At 42.6% G+C, this 22,691-nt stretch overlaps 1 protein-coding gene and 1 long non-coding RNA gene across 3 annotated transcripts in view; one reads left to right on the top strand and one right to left on the bottom strand.

Annotated features, from left to right (window-relative positions):
• spidr (scaffold protein involved in DNA repair) overlaps positions 1-22,691 on the top strand; it is a 341,449-nt gene that overhangs the window by 103,327 nt on the left and 215,431 nt on the right. For both annotated transcript variants that reach the window (XM_078540540.1, XM_078540539.1), the window contains exons 6-7: positions 12,410-12,666; positions 21,082-21,182. In XM_078540540.1, coding sequence (XP_078396666.1) covers positions 12,410-12,666; positions 21,082-21,182 — 358 coding nt within the window. The remainder of the gene's footprint in view (positions 1-12,409; positions 12,667-21,081; positions 21,183-22,691) is intronic.
• The window catches only part of LOC144679789 (uncharacterized), a 107,695-nt gene continuing 85,763 nt past the window's right edge, over positions 760-22,691 (bottom strand). Inside the window, exon 4 of the long non-coding RNA XR_013576423.1 lies at positions 760-1,029. This is a non-coding gene — a long non-coding RNA (uncharacterized LOC144679789). The remainder of the gene's footprint in view (positions 1,030-22,691) is intronic.

Raw genomic sequence — 22,691 nt, 5'->3', positions numbered from 1 at the left:
GGTAGTTAGCACTCCAGTGGAAATGGCATCAAGGGAACAATGGTTGGAGCAGGCATGAGAAGTAGTCAGGAGGGAAACTTGACCAGTAGTGTTGGTAGATTTGATACTAGTAGTGGGGTTGTTTGGCTTGGGAAAGTGGGAGTACAGTAGAGATAGCAGACAGCTTTCTACAGCCACCACCGGGAGTTTCGAAGATTGTGTTGCCTGCCCTGTGCCAGGGTAAAGGATAGCTCCTTGCAGCTGGAGATGAACTTGGAGTGGGAGAGGAGGATCCAGTTGTCATGGGGCATGTAGGACTAAACAACATAGGTAGAATGAGAAATGTTCTGCTGAGAGAGTTTGAAGAGTTAGGATCTAAATTAAAATTGAGAACCTCAAAGGTGATAACATCGGGATTATTACCTGCGCCACAAACAATTGGCATAAACTCAAGCAGATTAGGGAATTAAGCGCGTGGCTCAGAATGGTGTGGGAAGAAGCGATTTCAATTCGTTAGGCATTGACAGCAGTAGTCAGGAAAGAGGGAGCTATTCCATTGAGATGGGCTCCATTTAAACTGGGTTGGGATCAGTGTTCTGGTGAATCTCACATCTAGGGCTGTGGATAGGTCGTTAAACTACAAGGGGTGGAGGGGGTGGCGAGAGGTGGAGGGGGAGCATTCAGCTGAATATAATTTTAAAAATATAAAGAGAAAAGTCAAGGCCACAGAGCAGTGTAGCAATTTGGATAAAGATAAGCAGAGTGGGGGTGAGAGTTTTTTATTTATTCTTTCATGGGATATGGGCATTGCTGGCTTAACCAACATTTATTGCCCATCCCTAATTGTCCTTGAGAAGGTGATGATTCGCCTTCTTGAACCGCTGCAGTCCATGTGGCGTAGGTACACCTGTAGTGCTGTTAGTGAAGGAACGGCAATATAGTTCCAAGTCAGGATGGTGTGGCTTGGAGGGGAACTTCCAGGTGGTAGTGTTCCCATCTATCTGCTGCTCTTGTCCTTCTAGATGGTAGGGGTTGCAGGTTTGGGAGGTGCTGTCGAAGGAAGGTGCTGTTTAATGGTAATAGCGCATCAAATAAGGTCCATGCAAATAATAATAAAAAATAAAAGTAAAGGCTTTTTTTCTGAATGTTCAAAGCGTTCACAATAAGATAGATAAACTGTGGCACAAATGGAGATAAATTATTTAAACCTAATCACTATTGTAGAGACATGGTTTATAGAGTGACCAAGGCTGGGAAATAAATATTCCAGGGTATATAATATTTTGAAAAGACAGCAAGAATGGAAAAAGAGGAGGACGAGCCCTGATAGTGAAGGATGACATAAGGACAGCAGTGAAAAAGGATCTTGGCTCAGAAGATCAGGAAGTAGAATCAGTATGGATGGAGATTAGGAATAGTAGGGGTCAGAAAATGGTGGGAATAGTTTGTAGCCCCCCTAATAGTAGTTATACCATTGGACAGAGCATTAAGTATGAAATAATTGGAACTTGTAACAAAGGTAATGTCACAGTTATGGGGGACTTTAATCTTCGTATAGACTTGATCAACCAAATTGACAAAGGTAGTCTTGAAAGTGAGTTTGTGGAATGCTTTTGTGACAGTTTCATAGGACACTATGTTGTGGAACGAACTAGGGGTAAAGCTATGTTAGATCTAATACTACATTGTGTAATGAGGTAAGGTTAATTAGTAATTTCATAGGGAAAAATTCATTGGGAAAAACAATAACATAATTGTAATTCATATTAAGTTTGAAAGCCAAATACTCCAGTTCCAAACAAGAATCTTAAACTTAATCAAAGCCAATAGGCATGAGGGGAGAGCTGGCAACATTGATTGGGTAAATAGACTAAAAGGCATGGTGATAAATAAATAAACAGTGGGAACTGTTTGAAGAAACAATACAAAATGTCTAGCAAAAATACATTCCATTGAGAAACAAAAAATCAACAAAGAAGTTTCATCCATGGCTACTAAGTTTCATCCATGGCTACTAAGGAACTTGAGGGAAATATTAGATTAAAAGAAGATGCTTCTAATATGGCAAACAATAGCAATAAGCCTGAGGATTGATAGTGTTTTAGAAACCAGCAAAGGGCCACCAAAAAGTTGACAAAAAAGGAAAGCATAGAATATGAGCATAAACTAGCCAGGATATTAAAAACAGATTGGAAGAACTTGTTCAAGTATATAAAAAGAAGAGTAGTTAAAGTAAATATTTGTCCATTAGAGGCAGAGACAGGAGAAATTATCATGGGGAATGAGGAAATGGCAGAGACATTGAACAGATATTTTGTCCATCTTCACAGTAGAAGATGCAAGTTATCTACCTGCAAAAGAGGTTAACCATGGTGCTAAAAAGAGTGAGGAACTTAAGGTAATTAATATCAGCAAAGGAAAAAGTATTGGAGAAATTAGGAACTAAATCTGACAAATCTCCAGGATCTGATGGCCTACATCCTAGGGTTCTAAAAGAGATAGCCGTAGAGATAGTGGATGGGTTGTTTATGATTTTCTAAAGTTCCCTAGATTCTAGAACAGTCCCTGCGGATTGGAAGTTAGCAGACGTAACTTTGCTTTTCAAGAAAGAAGGGAGAGAGAAAACAAGGAACTACAAGCCAGTTAGCCTGACATCAGTCGTCGGGAGAACGCTGGAATCTATTATTAAGGAAGTCTGAACATAGCATGATCGGTCAAAGCCAACATGGGAAAGGGAAATCATTTTTGACAAATTTATTAGCATTTTTTGAGGATGTAACTAGTAGCGTAGATGAAGGAGAACCATTAAATGTAGGATAATTGGCTTTCCAAAAGGCATTCAATAAGGTGGCACCCAGGTTAATACACAAGCAAGATAAGGGCTCATGTAGTTGGAGGTATTATATTCACATGGATGGAGGGTTGGTTAATAGACAGGAAGCAGAAAATAGGGATAAATGGGACTTTTTCAAATTGACAGCCTGTAACAAGTTGAGTGCTGCAAGATCAGTGTTAGGGCCAAAGCTATTTACAATCTATTTTACTGACCGAGACAAAGAGACTGAACGTAATGTATCTAATTTTGCTGACAATACAAAGGTAGGTGAGAATGTAAACTGTGAGAAGAATATAAAAGATAGAAGCAGGAGTAGGTGATTTTGCCCCTCGAGTCAGCTTTGCCATTCAGTAAGATCATGTCTGATCTGACTGTAGCTTTAACTTCACTCTACGGCCAGTAACCTTTTACTCTTTAACTCCCTTGTAGATCAAAAACCTGTCTAACTTGGCCAGTTTACCCAGTTTCCTAATTACCCAGTCTCCACTGTTCTCTAGGGTAGTGAATTCCAAAGATTAACGACCCTCTGAGAGAAGAAATTCTTCCTCATCTCTGTCTTAAATGGTAGACCTCTTATATTGAAGTTGGTGCCCCCAATTCTAGATTCCTCAAGAGGGGAAACATCCTCTTAGCAGCTACTATGTCAAACCCCCTCAGAAACTTGTGTTTCAATAAGGTCACTTCAATAAGATCGCCAACCAAGTGGCTACAAAGAGATACGTGCAGGTTAAGTGAGTGAGCAACAAAGTGGCAGATGGAGTATATGGGAAAGTCTGAGGTTATTTATTGACTTTGGTAGTAAGAATAAACATCAGGAGACCTTGTGGAGCAGTGGTAGCACCCCTACCTGTGGGCCAGAAGCTCTGGGTTCAAGTTCCACTTCAGGACTTGATGGCCATGGAAGGTGCGTTCATAACCTGGTCAAACAGATTGGTTAAAATCGTTCCAGTACACCTGATGGCAGGTGGTGAGAGGGGAAGAGTTTCCTGCTCAGCCATTGCAGAATGCAACAGAAAACCACTGCAGTACTTTGCCAAACATAATCATGGACCAATCCAATGGAAGTCAATGGTTGCCAACGCTACCTTGGGACTTGATACCTGAAGGAGGAGGAGTAAGAATAGAAATGCAGGATATTCTTTAAAAGGTATGAAACATGTAAACGTTGACGTTCAGAGGAATTTGGGTGTAAACTTTCAAGGAACACAAAGTTAACGTGTAGATGCAACAAGCAATTAGAAAGGCAAATGGCATGTTGACCTTTATTGCAAGGGAATTAGAGTACAAGAGTAAGGAAGTCTTGCTATAGTGCTTTGGTGAGACCATGGCTGAATTTTATGTTGCAAAAGTGGGATTGCTGTGGTCCCGCGGAAGCAAAATACCCAGCGTGATGATGTCGGCTCGCAAACCTGACGTTATCACGCTGTCCGCTATAAAATGATGGACAGGCTCTGAAATCGGCAGCCCGCCCACTATTTTAAAATTATCAATTAAAGGCCACTGGTTAGTGGTTCAGTTGACTGCAATAATACTTTCTTGATACTATAATAAAGGGTGCATGTGAAACATGCCTGGTGGGAACCTCGATTTTTTTTTTTCAGGGTCTCGTGAAAGGGCAGATATAAAGGCTGGAGGTGGGCCTATATCTGATTTTAGCAGGAGCGACTGTTGATAGTTATTTCCTTAGGAAATCTTTGTTGTTCATAAACCTCTAATCATAATAATGTATATCCCTCAGGGGAGTGTCCAAAAAGTTGGTGCTCCTCTCATCTTTCATCACTGCTCCATTTATGGTGAGAAACAGTGTCCTCTATGGGTATTGTATATTCTTTGAGAGGTACATTTTCCAGTGAGGAGAAGGAGGCTATGCAGAGGCAGAAACAACATGATTTGGAGGAAGGTGTCCAAGCTGCTGAGGAGCGAGGGGCTGCGGAGGGGAGGCAGCAGCAGGTACTCAGATTTAGACGAAGGCAGTAACCTGCCAATTGCATTTATCGGGTGCAAATGTCATATCTTCAGTTGACAGAGCGGCAGTGCCTTTGCAAACTTCGCCTTTCACGAGAGACTGTCACATACCTATGTGATATTCTTGCACCCAGATTGCCTCCAATTGTGTGGGTGGCCACCCAATGCCTGTGGCTTTAAAAATCAATGTATTTCCTTCACCTCAGACAAGATCAATTGGAAAGACCTAGAAGCTTTGCAGCCATGGCTGCATTCCCAAGGGTGCAAGGGGGCCATTGATTGTTTGCATGTAGCCAACAAGGCATTAGCAGGACAGCCAGAGGGTTTTACAAACTGCATGGGATATCACTTCATCAATGTGTAGATTGTATGTGATCATCAAGGAATCATGCAGGTGTGTGCAAGGTACCTGAAAGCAGCCACAATTCATATATCCTCGAATACTCCCAGGTGCCAGGAATTTTATGGGCCCAGACACATTGGATGGCTGGCTCTAGGGCCGAATGGCCTACTCCTCCTAATTAGTATGCTTGTAGGAAGAGGAGGCTAAGCCACAGCAGGCAGATGTCCAAGCCGATTCCAGGAAGGTTATTGATGGCTGTGAGACACGGAAAGCTTTGATCAGACGATTCCAATAGATGAGTCTCTCCAACTCTATCATCTTCATGGCCAGTGGCTCCTTCTCCATGCAACTCCAGGACATGAACACTACTGCCACATATGAGCAATGTTACTCAACCAAACAATGTCGGTCTCTAGGATACATATAATCACAGGATCCACCGATAACCTCAATTGAACCCTTATCCATAACTTCTCACACAGTTAATGACTGTATGCAACTTGATAATATATGGAAATCAGCATTCATTTTGGTACACAGAAAGTCATTAACGTGGAAATCTCACAAAACAAAAGGCATCCATGTGTGACTAATGTGTGATCTTTTCTGGGTGCTGCAGTGTGCTGCTTACCCCTTGCTGCCAGCTGCAGTGGAGGCAGGCATCTCACCCTTATGTCCCCTTATCTGGGATAACTTTGGCAGTGGTTCTCTGGTCACAAGGCCTTGAGGGCCCTGGCATGATGGGAGTCTTCTACACATTGCAAGGACACCCATCAGTCGATGCAGAACTCAAAGGTATATGTGCCAGTGGCAGAGGGGCAGCAGAGAGGCTGTTCCCATCAGAAGTGCCCTAAGAGATGCCTCCTGATGGCGTCAGCTGCTGCTCACCCACTGCCATGAGGCCCATTTGGCCCTCCCTGTTTTCCTGAGAGGGACCAAAGAAGCTGGATTTGACTCCAGGTTCCTCAACCCCCACTTACCCTGGCTCTGGGCCCCAGAGCTCAGAAACAAGGAGATAAAGTGCAGGCCTGAATGCATACCCCCTGTTGCTTCAGTGATTTGCTGGGTTTGACCCTCCATGACAGTCGCCAGTCTGTCAATGAAGGAAGTCGTGCATTCTGCAGAGTGAGTAATCGCAGTGCTCATGGCCTGGATGGACAGAATGTGCAACCCCTCTGGTATCACTGCCACATCTCCATGAACCTTGCACTGCAGCATCTGCCACCTAAAGGATGACTCCAGAGGCTCATCGTCAGACTGGGGCTCAGCATGTACGTTGCCTTCTGCACTTCTCAAACTGCCAGAGGCCTGCTCCATCTCAGTCTCCTGCAGCTGCACTTGCAATCCTGATGTGCTTTCACCAGTTTGTGTTTCTCTTACAACAAAGTGTGCTTACTCACCAAGGTGTATGTATCTGCGCTGGTGTTGTGGGGAGCGAGGATGTTACGCTGCGCCCTTTAAGGCATCCTCTTCAGCCTCAGAGATTAATGTCAGACCATTGGGTCTAGTGCCAGCAACTGCCAATGTTGCACTTGTTGGAAACAAGGAGGAGAGTTGGGGCAACTCCAACCTTTGAGGTGGGTGCGTTGAGACATGCTTCCTCATTGCAAACGCTGGAACCATTGTGAGATGCAACTCCATGTTTGAACCTTACATCATTCAACATGGATTCACATCTTCCTCCCCAGTGCAGAAAACCTTCAAAGTCAAAAACCATTAATACTTCATTGCTGACAGCTTGCCAAGCTTTATGCACCCTCCCCTCCCCAGTCCTCTTAACACATGTCTGTTGGAATTATAAAAATTCTCCATTGCAATCTCACCACCCCGGGGCCTTCCTCCTATATCTCACCTTGATCAATGGCCCGACTCCAGTCATTGGCTGCCAAATGCAGTGCTTCTTCCTCGATGGAAGTCATAATGGCCAAGTTTGGCACACCACCTCTGGTCCTGCTTCTCTCCCTGGCATTATGTGCCCCCTTCTTCTGCAATTAAAGAGGCACATGGTAATGATGATAATATGCTATAATCATTCCTTCACATGTATAGCCAAGATGAATGCTATTTGCAGCACACTTTTCTCAATGTTCCCTGTCAACTAACAACTGTTGTATTCTCTGCTCCACCCCCACCTCCCCAGTACCTCTTGTGAAATGTGTGAATCATTCTGCCTTACACACTTGGTTAACAAACAAGACTATCCCATAATGGGCCAAGAAGATAACTTTCCATGTATGTCTATCTCAAGAATTGTGACAGATTTACCCTTGCAGATCTCAGAAGGTAATTGAGCCATTTGTGGCACTGAAGCCAGGTTTGCTGGATGACCCCATGGTTGCTCGCCTCCCCTGCCACCCCTGTCCAGCCTGCTTTGGCCAGGCTGGGAGGTCTCCTCTTCCCTTCTGCAGACATCATGACCCCCTGCCTGGAGGGCTTGCAGTGAGTCCTCGCCAAACCTGCGGACTGTCCCTGATCTTTTGCCTTCCACATCTCCTGGCTCCCATCTCTCGGTCATTTGTGGAGACTCTCAGAGAGTTAACGGCCTGATGTTCAATATCTCCATAAACACTTGATATTCCTTAGGGTTATCGGTCAGCTGCATTCCAATGCTGTTCTCCCTTGCAAAGGTCCTGAATGCTTCACAGCTATGAGAACAATCACACATATTTATAAATAATGGCTCACCTACAGCAATGGTATAAGACCATAAGACGTAGGAGCAGAAGTAGGCCATTCAGTCTATCGAGTCTGCTCCGCCATTCAATGTGATCATGGCTGATCTGATAATCTTCAACTCCACTTTCTGGCCTTCTCCCCATAACCCTTGATTCCCTTACTGATTAAACATCTGTCTATCTCTGCCATGAATATACTTAATGATCCAGCTTCTACAGCCCTCTGCGGTAAACAATTCCACAGATTCACTACCCTCTGAGAGAAGAAATTCCTCCTCATCTCTGTTTTAAATGGGCGACCCCTTACTCTGAGATTATGCCCTCTGGTCCAAGACTCTCCCACAAGGGGAAACAGCCTCTCGGCATCTACCTTGTCAAACCCCCTAAGAATCTTATATGTTTCAATAAGGTCGCCTCTCATTCTTCTAAACTCCAATAAATACAGGCCCAATCTACTCTCCTCATAAGAAAATCCCTCCATACCCGGAATCAACCTAGTGAACCTTCACTGGACTGCCTCCAATGCTAGTATATCTTTCCTTAGATAAGGGTACCAAAACTGTTCACAATATTCTAGGTGTGGTCTAATTGGTGCCTTGTATAGTTTTAGCAAGACTTCCCTATGTTTATACTCCATTCCATTTGAAATGAAGGCCAACATCCCATTTGCCTTCCCTATTATCTGTTGCACTTGTATGTTTGTTTTTTGGGATTCATGCACAAGGGCTCCCAAATCCATCTGTGCTGCAGCCTTCTGCAGTCTTTCTCCATTTAAGTAATATTCAGTTCCTCTATCCTTCCTGCCAAAGTGCATAACCTCATATTTTCCCACATTATATTCCAGCTGCCACCTTTTTGCCCACTCACTTAACCTGTCTATATCCCTCTGTAGACTCCTTGTGTCATCTTCACCACTTTTCTTCCCACCTATTTTTGTATTACCCACAAATTTGGCGATAGATTCATTCCCCTCATCTAAGTCATTTATATATATTGTAAATAAGTGAGGCCCCAGCACTGATCCCTGTGGCACTCCATTAGCTACAGGTTGCCATCCTGAAGATGCCCCCCTTATCTCAACTCTCTGCCTTCTATTAGTCTTATGCACCCACACAATGTTTCCAGCTGTCACAGCCCTGTGCCGAGAGTCCCTTTAAACGAGTCGCCGTGACTTCCTTCCGGGTCACAGCCTGCTCCCTCTCTGCCCGAACATCCCGCCTGCATTAGCCTATTGGGCGCGCTTGCCTGCCATCTTCTGAAGCTGTTGACCAGCTCCCCACCAGGCAGCCATTAATTGACCTTGAAAAATATTATTCGACCTCTTTCAAAGGCAGGAGCGGGAGTCTGACCCACTGACTTCTGGAATGGACTCCCACCCACCGCTGAGGTATGTAAAATTCAGCCCCATACCTGGGGTACTGTGTGCAGTTTTGGTCTCCATATTTAAGGATGGATATACTTGCCTGAAGGCTGTGCACTAAAGATTCACTAGATTGGTCCCTGGGCTGAGAGGGTATCCCTATGATATGAGGCTGAGCAAATTAGGCCTGTATTTACTGGAGTTTGGAAGAATGAGAGGCATTTGCATTGAAACCTACAAGATTCTGAAGGGCTTGGCAGGGTAAACACTGAGAGGTTGTTTACCTTTGCTGGAGTATCTCGAGCATAGGGGCGCAGTTTCAGATAAAGGGAAGGTCACTTAGGATTGAAATTAGAAATGACTTCACTCAAAGGATTATGAATCTTTGGAATTCTCTACCCTAGTGATTGTTGAATATATTTGAGGCTGATATAGACAGATTTTTGGACTTTCAGGGAATCATAGGCTATGGGGAGTGGGTGAGAAAGTGGAGTTAAGTCCAATAATAGGCCATGAGCGTATTGAATGGTGGAGCAGGCTTAAGGAGCCATCTAGACTACTCTTGCTCCTGTTTCTACGTTCTTATGTTCTCCCCTTCTCAGCTTTTCTAGTGATCTTATTCTTAGTGACAAAGATGTCCATAACCTCCTTGCGCTTGAGATTGAGATGAGGTTGGAGAGGGCAGGCAAAATGAGTTGAAGGAGGTGATTGGTATGTAGGAAAGAACCTGAGATGTTCTTCAGGAGTAGATGTATTGAGTACAAAAACAAGGAAGTTATGCTGAAGCTTTACAAAGCTCTGGTTAGGCCACAACTAGAGAGTTATGGCTAGTTCTGGTGACCACACTTGAGGAAGGATGTGAAGGTCCTTCAGAGAGTGCAAAGGAGTTTTACCTGAATGGTTCCAGGGCAAGGGAATTTAGCTACTGGGTTAGGTTGGAGAGGCTGGGGTTGTTCTCTTTGGAAAGCTAGTATGCAGCTACAGCAGGTAATAAGGAAGGCAAATGAAATTTTGGCATTTATTGCTAAAGGAATAGAGTATAAAAATGGGGAAGTGTTGCAACTGTACAAGGCTTTGGTGAGACCACACCTGGAGTACTGTGCACAGTTTTGGCCCCCTTACTTGAGAAAGGATGTAGTTGCATTCGAGACAGTTCAGAGGAGGTTCACTAGAATGATTCCAGAGATGCGGGGCTTGTCTTATGAGGAGAGATTGAGCAGTTTAGGCCTATACTCGCTAGAGTTTAGAAGGATGAGAGGAGATCTAATTGAGGTATATAAGATGCTAAAGGGGGTAGACAAAGTAGACGTGGAGCGGATGTTTCCCCTTATGAGGCATTCTAGAACAAGAGGCCATAGTTTTAGGCTAAGGGGTGGTAGATTTAAATCAGAGATGAGGAATTACTTTTCTCAAAGGGTCGTGAATCTGTGGAATTGACTACCTCAGAGTGCAGTGGATGCTGGGACGCTGAATAAATTTAAGGAGGAGATAGACAGATTTTTAATTAGTAACAGGTTGAAAGGTTATGGGGAGAGGGCGTGAAATTGGAGTTGAGGCCGAAATGAGATCAGCCATGATCGTATTGAATGGCGGGGCTGAATTGCCTACTCCTGCTCCTAGTTCTTATGTTCTTATGAGCATTTGATAGAGGCATACAAGATTATGCAAGGTTTAGATAAGGTGGACAAAGAAAAGCTATTCCCATTAATTGATGGTATAAAGACTAGGGGATGCAGATATGAGGTTTCAAGCAAGCGACATGAGTCAGATGTGAGGAATATCTTTTTGACACAGTGTGTGTTAATACCCTAGAACTCGCCTACAAGGATATTGGAAATGGAGAGGACAAATGATTTCATAAGGAAATTGCATGGACACTTGAGGGAACTTGCAGGGCTAGGGGGCATAGAGTGGGGCAATGGGACTGACTAGATTGTTCTACAGAGAGGGATTGAGTGACCTTCTTGCTGTCACGTAGTAACTCTATCAATCTCGGATGATCCTGGAGTAGTTGAGTGGTTTTGACAGGGGAGGTTGAGGCCCAGTGGGACTTGATTTGGTTCAGCTAGATCTGTTAATGGGTGGCTAAACCAAAAATGCTCCAGCTTTTCAAATTTGAGTAAATGGAAATGACCAGAGTGGGGGAGAGCAAGAATTTTGCTAGGGGCAAGTTGAAGGTGAAAGAGTGATTGAACCAATCAACATCTGCAGAAATATCTTTGTGAATGGAGGGCGAAAAGACAATTGCGCATTTGAAAGTGCAGTTAGTTTTTTTTATTTGTTCATGGGATGTGAGGTTCATTGGCAAGGCTGTCCTTTGTTGCCTACCCGTAATTGTCCTTGAGATGTTAGTTGTGAGCCACCTTCTTGAATAACCTAAGTCCATTTGTTGTAGGGACACCCACAGTGCTGTTAGGAAGGGAGTCCCTCCCTTGATCTGACGACAGTGAAGAAGCGGCAATATAGTTCCAAGTCAAGATGGTGTGTGGCTTGGAGGGGAGCTTACAGGTGGTGGGTCCTATGCATCTGCTGCCCTTGCTCTTCTGGGTGGTAGAGGTTGCACGTCTTGAAGGCACTGTTGAAGGAGGCTTTGCGAGTTGCTGCAGTGCATCTTGTAGATGATAACCACTGCTGGTTTGTGCGCTGGTGGTGGAGGAAGTGAGTGTTTAAGATGGTGGGGTTGCCAATCAAGTGGTTATTTTTTCCTGGATGGTGTCAAGGTTCTTGAGTGTTGTTGAAGCTGCATTCATCCAGGCAAGTGGAAAGCATTCCATTACAGTCCTAATTTATGTCTTGTAGATGGTGGACAGGCTTTTGGGAGTCAGGAGATGAGTTAACTCCTACAGAATTCCCAACCTCTGGCTGGCCCACAGAAGTTTCTAGTCAGTGGTAACCCCAGTATGTTGATGGTGGGGTCTCAGTGATGGTAATGCCATTGAATGTCAAGAAGTGGTGATCAGCTTCTGTCTTGCTGGAGATGGTCATTGCTTGGTGCTTGTGTGGTACAAATGTTACTTGCCATTTATCAGCTCAAAACGGAATGTTGTTCAGACATTGCTGCAAGTAGGCATGGAATGCTTAAGTGTCTGAGGAGTTGCAAATGGTACTGAAGATTGGACAGAAGCAGTACAGAAAGAGCTTTTTAACAATTGTATTTGATCAGTTTCTTCACCTGATCCTTTCCTTGACCAGCGCAAAAATACATTTAAAATATACTGTTGTGTAAATAATTTGGATCTATCTTGTTCTAGACAGCAGAAGATATTTTGGAATTTTCATCTGATAACGAAACCATAAAAGAAAGTGAACTGTACTCAAAGCCAATTCCGTCTCTTTCTGTACAACCGACTATGTCTACTTGTGGATCTGAACATGGCAAGACCTCTGTCAGATCAGCGAGCGATTGGTTGAAAAGTGCACAAGCATTTCTAAAGACACCTGAGAAGCAAAAGAGAACACAATTCAAAACCCCAGAAGATTCTACCAAAAAGAGGAAGAAATTTGTAAGGTTAGCCAGAATACCATTTTGTTTATTTTTGATAATACAAATACTGAACATTTATCGATCATGATTTTCTTCTTGCAGTAATTTTACATATTTTATGGCTTTCATAAAAAATTACTGGGAAATATCTGACCAATTGGATAGACTTAACATTCCTGTAAAAATCACATTGTGCGCTCCCTTCTGGAATAAATTTTAGTTGTACCAAATAATGCTTCACACTTTCATTCTGCATTTTAGTAGAATGATAGAATTATTGAAATTTAAAGCACAGAAGGAGGCATCCACCCCCATCATATTTGTACCAACTGAAAAAAAGCTATCCAACCTAATCCCACTTTCCAGCTCATGATCTGTAGCCATGTAGTTCTGGCACTTCAAGTGCCTATCCAAGTGCTTTGTAAATACAGTGAGTATTTCTGCCTCAATCACCCTTTGAAGCATTTGAGTTCCAGACCCTTCTGGGTTGTAAAATTTCCCATCCCTCCTCTAATCCTTCTACCAATCACTTTAAATCTATGTTGTCTGATTATTGAAGATTATTTTGAAGTACATTCTGAATAAATGTACGTAAGATTTCTTAATGTTGAGCTAATTACACACGCTAAGTTAAAAGCAGAACAAGCTAATGAACCACTTCAACAAAAAAGTTGATACAATTCCAAAAAAACCCGACAGTTCTGAATACAGGCCTTATGATGTATGAATAGAAGGAATTAAACTGAAAATGCAGTCGGACATTGGCTTGGGCTACAAGTATACGCGCATTCAATAAATTGCAAAGCAAAAAAAACCTGAAGTGCAGCATTGCTAAATTCAGAAGTTACCGAAGGGGGTGCTAAAGTTACAAGATTTATTTTCTTTCGGGCTTGAGGGTGTGCCCATGTCCAGAAAATGTTATTGATTGATACTTCAGTTTGCTTTTTTATGTTTTAGAACGTACTGTAATGCAAATCACAAATGATGTCTCCTGGAAGGATTACAGATATTTTAAGTATGAAAATTAAAAATAGACATAAAGATGTTGATATCCCTTTATAGTGTCCGTAACATTTAATTGGAACTTGAACTGCAGATGCATCATGTTCATTTGTGAAATGAAGCCTTTTACAATATGATGACAGTAGCCCAAACCAGCAGTGCATTCTGTAATACTAATCTGACTGTCTCGCACCTGTCCCCCACCCCCATCTCAGAGGCTGACAGGGGTTTACTTGGATGGAGAGCATATTGACTTAACTATTTTAAATAAACCATTTCTATTTCTATGTAGCTTGTCAAAGAATGGTATAGATAATCTGTGTTCTAATTGTGAGAGTAAGGGACCCTCCAACACAAGCTTGCAGCCAGACTAATAACAGATTTCCAAACTACAGAACATAACTGGGCATTGTCTTTCTTCTCCTGCTTCAATGGAAAATTGTAGTTCGAGTGATGTTATCGCATTACAGCAGTATTTTTGTGTCACCCTGCAGTATAACAAAATGGATTGGAACTTTAAACTTTAGTGGGTGCATAAAGCAGAATGTATCAGATTGGTCACCTGTTGTATACCCTTCATAATTTTCCTTTACATTGAACCAGAAGGAAATATTATATCACAATTGGATGCAACGATATTGTTAATTGTTCTATGATACATTCTCCTTATTCATGAAGTTGAATCTACATTTAACCTAAGTTGCGGTATCCAGAAGAATATAATGCTTCCTTTTGTTCTTTGGCATTGAATTGGCTAAAATACATGTGCAAAAAGCTGATGTGTCTCTTTTACTTGGCTCCCCCTGGTTAAGGTGCATCCATAGAAGACATTACATCCCCCCCCCCCCCCCCCCCCCCCCCCCAACCCACCCCCACCACTTCCACCCCCACCCACCTCTCAACGCAACCCCTGCACAATATGACAGAAACAACAAGAACTCATATTTATATATCCATTTAATGCAATGAAACATCCCAAGATACTTCACAGGAGCATTACAAAGCAAAATATGACATCAAACCACATAAGGCGATATTAGGGCAGATAACCAAAAGTTTCATCAGAAGTTTTAAAGAGTATTTTAAAGCAACACCGAGAGGCCGTGAGGCTCAAATGTTTAGGGAAGGAATTCCAGGCTTTAGACTCTAGGTTTTGCCACCATTCCACTGGATCCCAGATATGACTCTCCAATGATCAGTGGGATGGCTGGCTAATGATAGACAGCAGATCCTGAAAACCCTGAGATACAGGAGCTTACATTGCAGTCTCCATATTCTGGAAGCTGGTCTGCAGGATGCTTTCTGTTCTCTTCCCTATTGCCACCGGAGCTGCAATGTGTTTCTGCTTAGGTGAAGTGATTTAATTGGCACTGGTCTCTGACTCGCACTGTTTTGTTGGGAGTCTGTAGTAAATTCTGAGAAGTGTAGATGAGCAAGTGGACCTTGGAGTGTATGTGACAGAATCATAGAATTTTTACAGCACAGAAGGAGGCCATTCAGCTCATCGTGTCTGCACCGACTCTCCGAAGGAACAATTCACCTAGTGCCATTCCTCCACCTTCTCCCCATAACATTGCACATTCTTCCTATTCAAAAAACTGCCTAATTCCCTTTTGAAAGCCTCAATTGAACCTGCCTCTCCACACTCTCAGATTGTGCATTCCAGACCTTAACCACTCACTGCATGAAAAAGCTTTTCCTCATGTCGCTTTTGCTTCTTTTGTCAATTACATTAAATCTCGTGCCCCCTCGTTCTTGATTCTTTCATGAATGGGAAGAGTTTCTCCCTACCTGTTCTGTCCTGACCCCTCATGATTTTGAATACCTCTATCAAACCCCCTCCCAGCCTGCTCTTCTCCAAGGAAAACAACCCTAACTTCACTTTGCAGCGAAGGCACTTTACAGCCTTCCGGACTTAACATTGAGTTTAACAGCTTCAGATCATGAACTCTCTACTCCATCCCCATCCCCTTTCTGATCCCCCTTTTTTCTAATAATTTATATATTTTTAAAATATATTATTTTCCCACCTATTTCTATCATTATTTTAAAATTTATTTCCATCCATTGTTTTATCTCCACCTTTTAACCTATTTCGAGCCCTTCCCCCTACCCCACCCCCATAGGGCCATCTGTCACTTGCTCGTCCCGCTTTCTACCCTTAATGTCACCATTAGCACATCCTTTAGCTAATATCACCACCGTCAACACTCCTTTGTCCTTTTGTCTATGACATCTTTGGCAATCCCTTCATTGCCTCCACCTATCACTGGCCCTCTATCCAGCTCTACCTGTCTCTCTCTCTCTCTTTCCCCGCCCCCCCCCCAAACCAGCTTATATTTCATCTCATTTCTATTTATCTTTAGTTCTGATGAAGAGTCATACGGACTCGAAATGTTAACTGTATTCCTCTCTGCAGATGCTGTCAGACCTGCTGAGTTTTCCCAGCTATTTTTGTTTTTGTTCCTAACTTCTCCAATCTATTTTCATAACTGATGTTCCTTATCCCTGGAAACATTCTCACGAATCTTTCCTGCACCGTCTCTAATGCCTTCACATTTTTGCTAAAGTGCGGCGCCCAGAACTGGGCTATTCCAGCTGCGGCCAAGCTAGTGTCTTATACAAGTTCAGCATAACCTCCTTGTGATTGTACTCTATGCACCTATTAATAAAGCCTATGATACTGTATGCTTTATTAACTGCGCTCTCAACCTATCCTTCTACCCGTAATGACTTTTGTTCACATACACACAGGCCCCTCTTCTCATGCAGCTTTTAGAATTGTACCTTTATTTTACATTGCCTCCCCTTGTTCTCTGTACCAGTTAAGTCACTTCACGTTTCTCTGCATTGAACTTCACCTGCCATTTGTCCACCCATTCCACCAACTTATCTATGACCTTTTGAAGTCCTGCACTGTCCTGCTCACCGTTCACAATGCTGGCAAATTTTGGATCATCTGCACATTTTGAAATTGTGCTCTGTAAATCAGGGTCTGTATCAGAAAGAGCAAGGGTTCTAACACTGACCCCTGGAAACCTTCACTACAAACCTTCCTCCAGCCTGAAAAACATCCATTAACTACTATTCTCTTTGCAGTCACTCAGCCAATTTTGTATCCATGATGCTACTGTCCCTTTTATTCCATGAACTATAACTTTGCACATAAGTTTGTTGTGTGGCACTGTATCAAGTACCTTTTGGGAACACCACATCAACAGCATTGCCCTCATCAACCATCTGTTACCTCATCAAAAAACTCAAGCAAGGTTAGTTAAATGCGATTTTCCCTTAAACCTATGCTGGGTTTCCTTAGTTAACCTGGATTTGACCATGTGGCTATTAATTTTGTCCTGAATTATTGTTTCCACAGTGTTCCCTGCTCCTGAAATTAAATTCACTGGCCTGTAGTTTCTGGGCTTATACAGACACTGTTTTTTAAACAATGGTATCACACTTGCAATTCCCCAGTCTTCTGGCACCATCCCTGAGTCAAAGGAAGATTGAAAAATTATGACCAGTGCCTCTGCAATTTCCACTCTCACTCCCGTCAGTATCCTTGAATGCATCTGATCCAGCCCTGTTGTCTTATCAACTTTAAGTACAGACAGCCTATCTGATACCTCCTCCTTATCAATTTTAAATCCTCCTACTACATTATTTACCTCCTCTTTCATCATGGCCTGGGTAGCATCATCTTCCTTGGTAAAGAATATGATGCCTTTATTACTGTCTACTGCAAGCATACCTTCACTGGTCAATATACACATTGGGATTCTTACAGTTCCACGTGCTATAAGATTGGCCTGATTGGCAATCTCGTAGGGCCTGAGTATTTGCTCACCGTACAAGCTTGATGCTGAAATAGGGCATATCAAAGCCATCCTATGGGGTAATAGCTACCCTGATCAAATCACTGCTCGTTGTATATCGCGCAAACTCATGAATGGGTCTGAAAAATGTCCAGTAAACCTCAGATTATCCTGGAAGGATAAGGTGTCTCAAAGCTAGCTTTTTCATGCTGTTACAATGCAGTAGCAACATGAGTGGTATTCTCCACTCTCAGAATGTTGCCATCACGCCAAAAAGACATTCTGCCTATCACACAAGTGAGTAATGTGCTATATGAATTTCAGTGCCAGTGTGATGCCAGGTACGTAGGCCGTACATCTCAATAATCGGCAGATAGTATCAAGCATGATGTCCCTTTGGCTGTTTGCAACAGACGAAGTACTGACCGTACCATACCCAATCAGCCCATGCTTGCAAAACTCAAAACGTAGTGTTCAACATGGATGTGATTCTGCAATTGGACAGCATTTGCTAAACAATCCTGATTGTGCTAAGAATTACACTGACAGCCAATTTAAGATTATCAGTCAGGCTCGCTTATGTGTGCTAGAAACTACATGTATTTACACACAGGGCCCTGTCCTTTGCAGACAGAAGGAGCATGTCCACGCATTGCACCTTTTTCAACTAAACAAAAGAGCCACCCCCTGGTTCATTCACCATGGCAATGCCTTAACTAATATTGAATATCAATATTGAATTTAAAACAAAAGGTTGGCAGTTAACTATTCCCTGGTGCATTCTTCATGGGAATGCCTCAACTAATCAGGGTCCACTTACCAACCAATCAGTACTCTCTTCTCATGCAGTATAAATTCCCTTTACAATTGGTATTCTTGCAAACCTGCCCTGATGAATGCAAGACAAAAAGCTTTGACAGCATGTCTCTTTTTTTCAGCAATATTCAAGTTCTGCACTACCAAGTGACTAAGCTATAATTCTTTCACCTCTCTGTAATTTCCTTGCTTATTTGTATCTCTACATCTTTCCCACTAGTTGGCAGCCTATAGGCTACACCGAGCAATATAATTGCACTTTTTTTGTTCCTTAACTCTAGCCAAATAGATTCTGTCCTTGACCCCTCTAGGATATCCCCACTCTCCAGCACTGCAATTCTCTCCTTAATCAATACCATTATTCCTTCCCCTTTTCTTCCTTTCCTTTTTTCCTGAACACCTAGTACACAGGGATATTTAACATCCAATCGTGTCCTCCTTTGAGCTGGGTCTCTGTTATAGCCACAACATCATATTTCCACATGTCAATCTGTGCCTGTAGCTCACCAATCTTATTAACCACAATCCATGCATTCACAGTACTTGCACATTAACCCTGATTTAGACTTTATTACTTTCTCCCTTTATTTTAAACCTTCCCCAATAGCACTAGCGAATCGCCCCACAAGGAACTTAGTCCCAGCTTTATTTAGGTGCACCCCATCTGGCCTGTACAGGTCCCATCTCCCCCAGAGCCAGTCCCAATGTCCCATGAATCTAAAGCCTTCTCTCCTGCAACACCTTTCCAACCATGCATTCAAATACTTTATCCTCCTATTTCTATACTCACTTGCACATGGCACTGGGAGTAACCTGGAGATGACTACTTTTGGGGTCCTGCTTGCTAATTTCCAACCTAGCTCCCTAAATACTGACTGCAAGGCCATACCCCTTTTTCTGCCTATATCGTGCAAACCAATGTGGACGATGACTGTTGGCTATTCACCCTCCTCCTGGGGTGCACTGCAGCCACTCAGTGACATCTTTGACTCTGGCACTAGGGAGGCAACACACTATCTTGGATTAATGCTGCTGCTGCAGAAATGCCTGTCTATTCCCCTAGCTATCTAATCTGCTATCACTATTGCTCTTCCAGTCTCCCTTGTACCCCACTATAAAGCAGAGCCACCGATGGTGCCATGGACTTGGCTCTGGCTGCCCTCCCCAGATGAACCATCACTCTCAATAGTATTCAGAATGCTGGTTGGAGAGTAGGATGGACTCAGGGGACTACTGTACTACCTTCCTGTTTCTACTTGACTGCCTGGTGGTCACCCATTCCCCCCTCTCCCTGCATACTCTTAAGCTGCCGGGTGACCACATCTATAAATGTGCTACGCATGAATCTCTCAACCTCACGGATGCAACGCATCCAGGACAAAATGGTTGATCAGGATGTGCACTCTAGAGGTTGGAGCAACCCTGCCATTCCTTTATCTGTTAGTCAATAAACCTTTACTACTGCTAATAAACCTTTAGCTATACTAATAAACCTACTACTATTAATAAACCTACTACTATTAATAAATTTTACCTATACAGATAAACTTGCTAATATGGGTAAACCCAACTAATACTTAATACATCTTATTAGTAGTAATAAACCTTATTTTAGAAAAAAAGAAAGATAAGACTCACCATGTTTATTCCCTAGTTTTGAAAAGATAAATAGGAAATACTCACAAGCCAATCATCTACCTGCTTCCCTCTAATGTCGCACCCAATTTTTCATTCCAGACGCAGGCTCTAAACCCACAGACTGGCTCCTGGTTAGCTGCTTTATTCACTGTTGTGATCTTGCTCCTTTCTGCCACCCTCACAGTAATCTCCTGCTCTTCCCTGCGCTGCTTTTTGCTCCGCTGTGCACTTGCCCCTTCCTGCCACTCTCATGGTGAACTCCCACTCTCTCCTCTGCTGCTTTGTGCCCTACTGTGTTCTCACTCCTTCCCTCCGTTCTCGCTCTCTCCTGTGCTGCTTTATGCTCTTTCCCGCTAGATCCCTGAAGGTAACAGGACAGGTAGTAAAGGTGGTCAAGAAGGTATGCTAGATACTTGCCTTTATTGGCTGAGGCTTAAGAGTACGAATGTTGGGAGGTTATGCCAGAACTCTATAAAACATTAGACTGCAGCGAGAGTACTGTGTGCAGTTCTGGTCACCAAATGACAGGAAGAACCTGCTTTCACTGCAAAGAATACAGAGGAATTTTACAAGGATGTTGCTAGGAAAGGAGAATTTTAACTACGAGGACTGATTAGCTTGGCTGTCATTGTCTTTTTTGCAACATAGGAGGCTGGGAGAGATTTTGTTGAGGTGTATAAATTTATGAGGGGGTAGATAGCGGATAGAAAGGACTTATTTCTGCTAGCAGAGATTTCAATACTCAGGAGGCATAGATTTAAGAAAATGATAGAAGGATTAATTGGGAGTTCAGTACTTTTTTCATTCAGAGGGTAGGTGGGGGTTTAGAACGCACTGCCTGAAGGAATGGTAGAGGCAGAAACCCTCATTGCATGTATAAAAAAAAACTTTTAGGCATGGACTTGAGCTGCTGTAACCTACAGAGCAACAGACCAACAGTTGGAAAGTAGGATTATACTGCATGACTTTTTTTGTTGGGATGAACATAAAAGGCTGATGGACTCCTTTGCCGTATATTAGTCTTTCTTTCTAGTTGAATGTTGATTGCTTATACTATCAGAATGTTTAGATTTAGAACTGTTTAAATGTTGTGGTCTGCAACTGAGTATACTAAGATTCAAATTTCTGAAATTTAGGATAAATTTTAACTAATTTATTTAATTCACTACAGGGGGGGACTAGCAGAGAGGTTAAACAGACTACAATGCAGAGAGAGGTCTGCCATCAACTTTTGGAGGCATCAGTCTCTAGCTGATTCCAAAACTCATGCAGGTAGGATATCTACACTACTTCAAAAATAATCTTTATATAGGAATCATCTATTCAAATCTACTTTTTCAACAATTTATTTACAGGGACTGTGGTCAGTATTATTTATAAAAAGTCTCTTTTCTTCATTTTATATTCTTTCATTGAATGTATGCATTGATGACAAGGCCAGCATTTATTGTTTATCCTTAATTGTCTTTGAGAAGGTGGTGGTGAGCCGCCTTCTCGACCTGTTGCAGTCCACTTGGTGCAGGTATATCCATAGTGCTCTTAGGGAAGGAGTTCCAGGATTTTAACCCAGCAACAGTGAAGGAACGGTGATATAGTTCCAGGTCAGGAAGATGTGTGGCTTGGAGGGGAACTTGCAGGTGATGGTGTTCCTATGCACCTGGTGCCCTTGTCCTTCTAGGTGGTAGGTTGCAGGTTTGGAAAGTGTTGTCAAAGGAACCTTGGTGAGTTATTGAAGCTCATCTTGTATGTGGTACACATAGCTGTCACTTGAGTGTTGGCAATGGAGGGAGTGAATGTTTAAGGCAGTGGATGGGGTACTGATCAAGTGGGCTGCTTTGTCCAGGATGGTTTTGTGTGTTGTGGGAATTGCACTCATGCAGGCAAGTGGGGGAGTACTCCATCACACTCCTTACTTGTGCCTTGTAGATGGTGGACAGGCTTTGGAGAGTCAGGTGGTGAGTTACTCACAGCAGAATTCCCAGCCTCTGACCTGTTCTTGTAACCACAGTATTTATATGGCTGGTTCAGTTCAGTTTCTGGTCAATGGAAATTACAGGACATTCAAAGAGGGGGTTCAGCAGTGGTAATGCCATTGAATGTGCCTATTCCAAACATGTTTTCATAATGATTTAAAAACAGCATGTAACTTTGTGAGAATGCCAACATGGTGTAGTTGGCAGAACTTCTGAGAACTTAGAAGATTCTAAGTATAAGGCAAACATCAGGATTTGAGAACCTAATCTAAGCTGACAATCCAGTGTAGTACTGGACAAATACTGAATTTAATAATTCATTGTATGTCAGCCTTTTTGAGACATTTCGGAGAGATGTAATCATGTGCTATGGAAATGCCAGTCTATTTTCTTTGAACAGTGCAAGGTGAAACACATACAGCAGCTAACTAAATATACTTGGCATTAAGAAAATGGCCTTGCATACTCTTAACGATGAATTGGCTGTGGATGCACTTAAAAAAAAATGAGTAGAGAATTAAAATTTAATTTGGAGAAGAAAAGTATCCACTGCCATTGGAGTTAGTCCTCTATCTAGTATGGTTACAATTCTGGTAAAGCCAGCTGTACCGAAACTAGAGCAGGTTCCTATTGATAAGCCAAGATGGCCTATGATAGTGTGCTCTATGCAAATTACATTTGTTGCTTTCTGGATCTCTAGTAGGATTTCTATTACATTGCTATTCTATTACTCATCATTTGAAAAGATGGCTAATATCAGACATACCAGATATGATTTTGTAGGGGCTAAATTATCAAGCAGGTTTAT

Source organism: Cetorhinus maximus, chromosome 4 (assembly GCF_964194155.1).
Source record: "Cetorhinus maximus chromosome 4, sCetMax3.hap1.1, whole genome shotgun sequence".
NCBI classification, from domain to species: domain Eukaryota; kingdom Metazoa; phylum Chordata; class Chondrichthyes; order Lamniformes; family Cetorhinidae; genus Cetorhinus; species Cetorhinus maximus.
The sequence above is the reverse complement of the archived record's forward strand: the minus strand, read 5'-3'. Positions and strand labels throughout refer to the sequence as shown.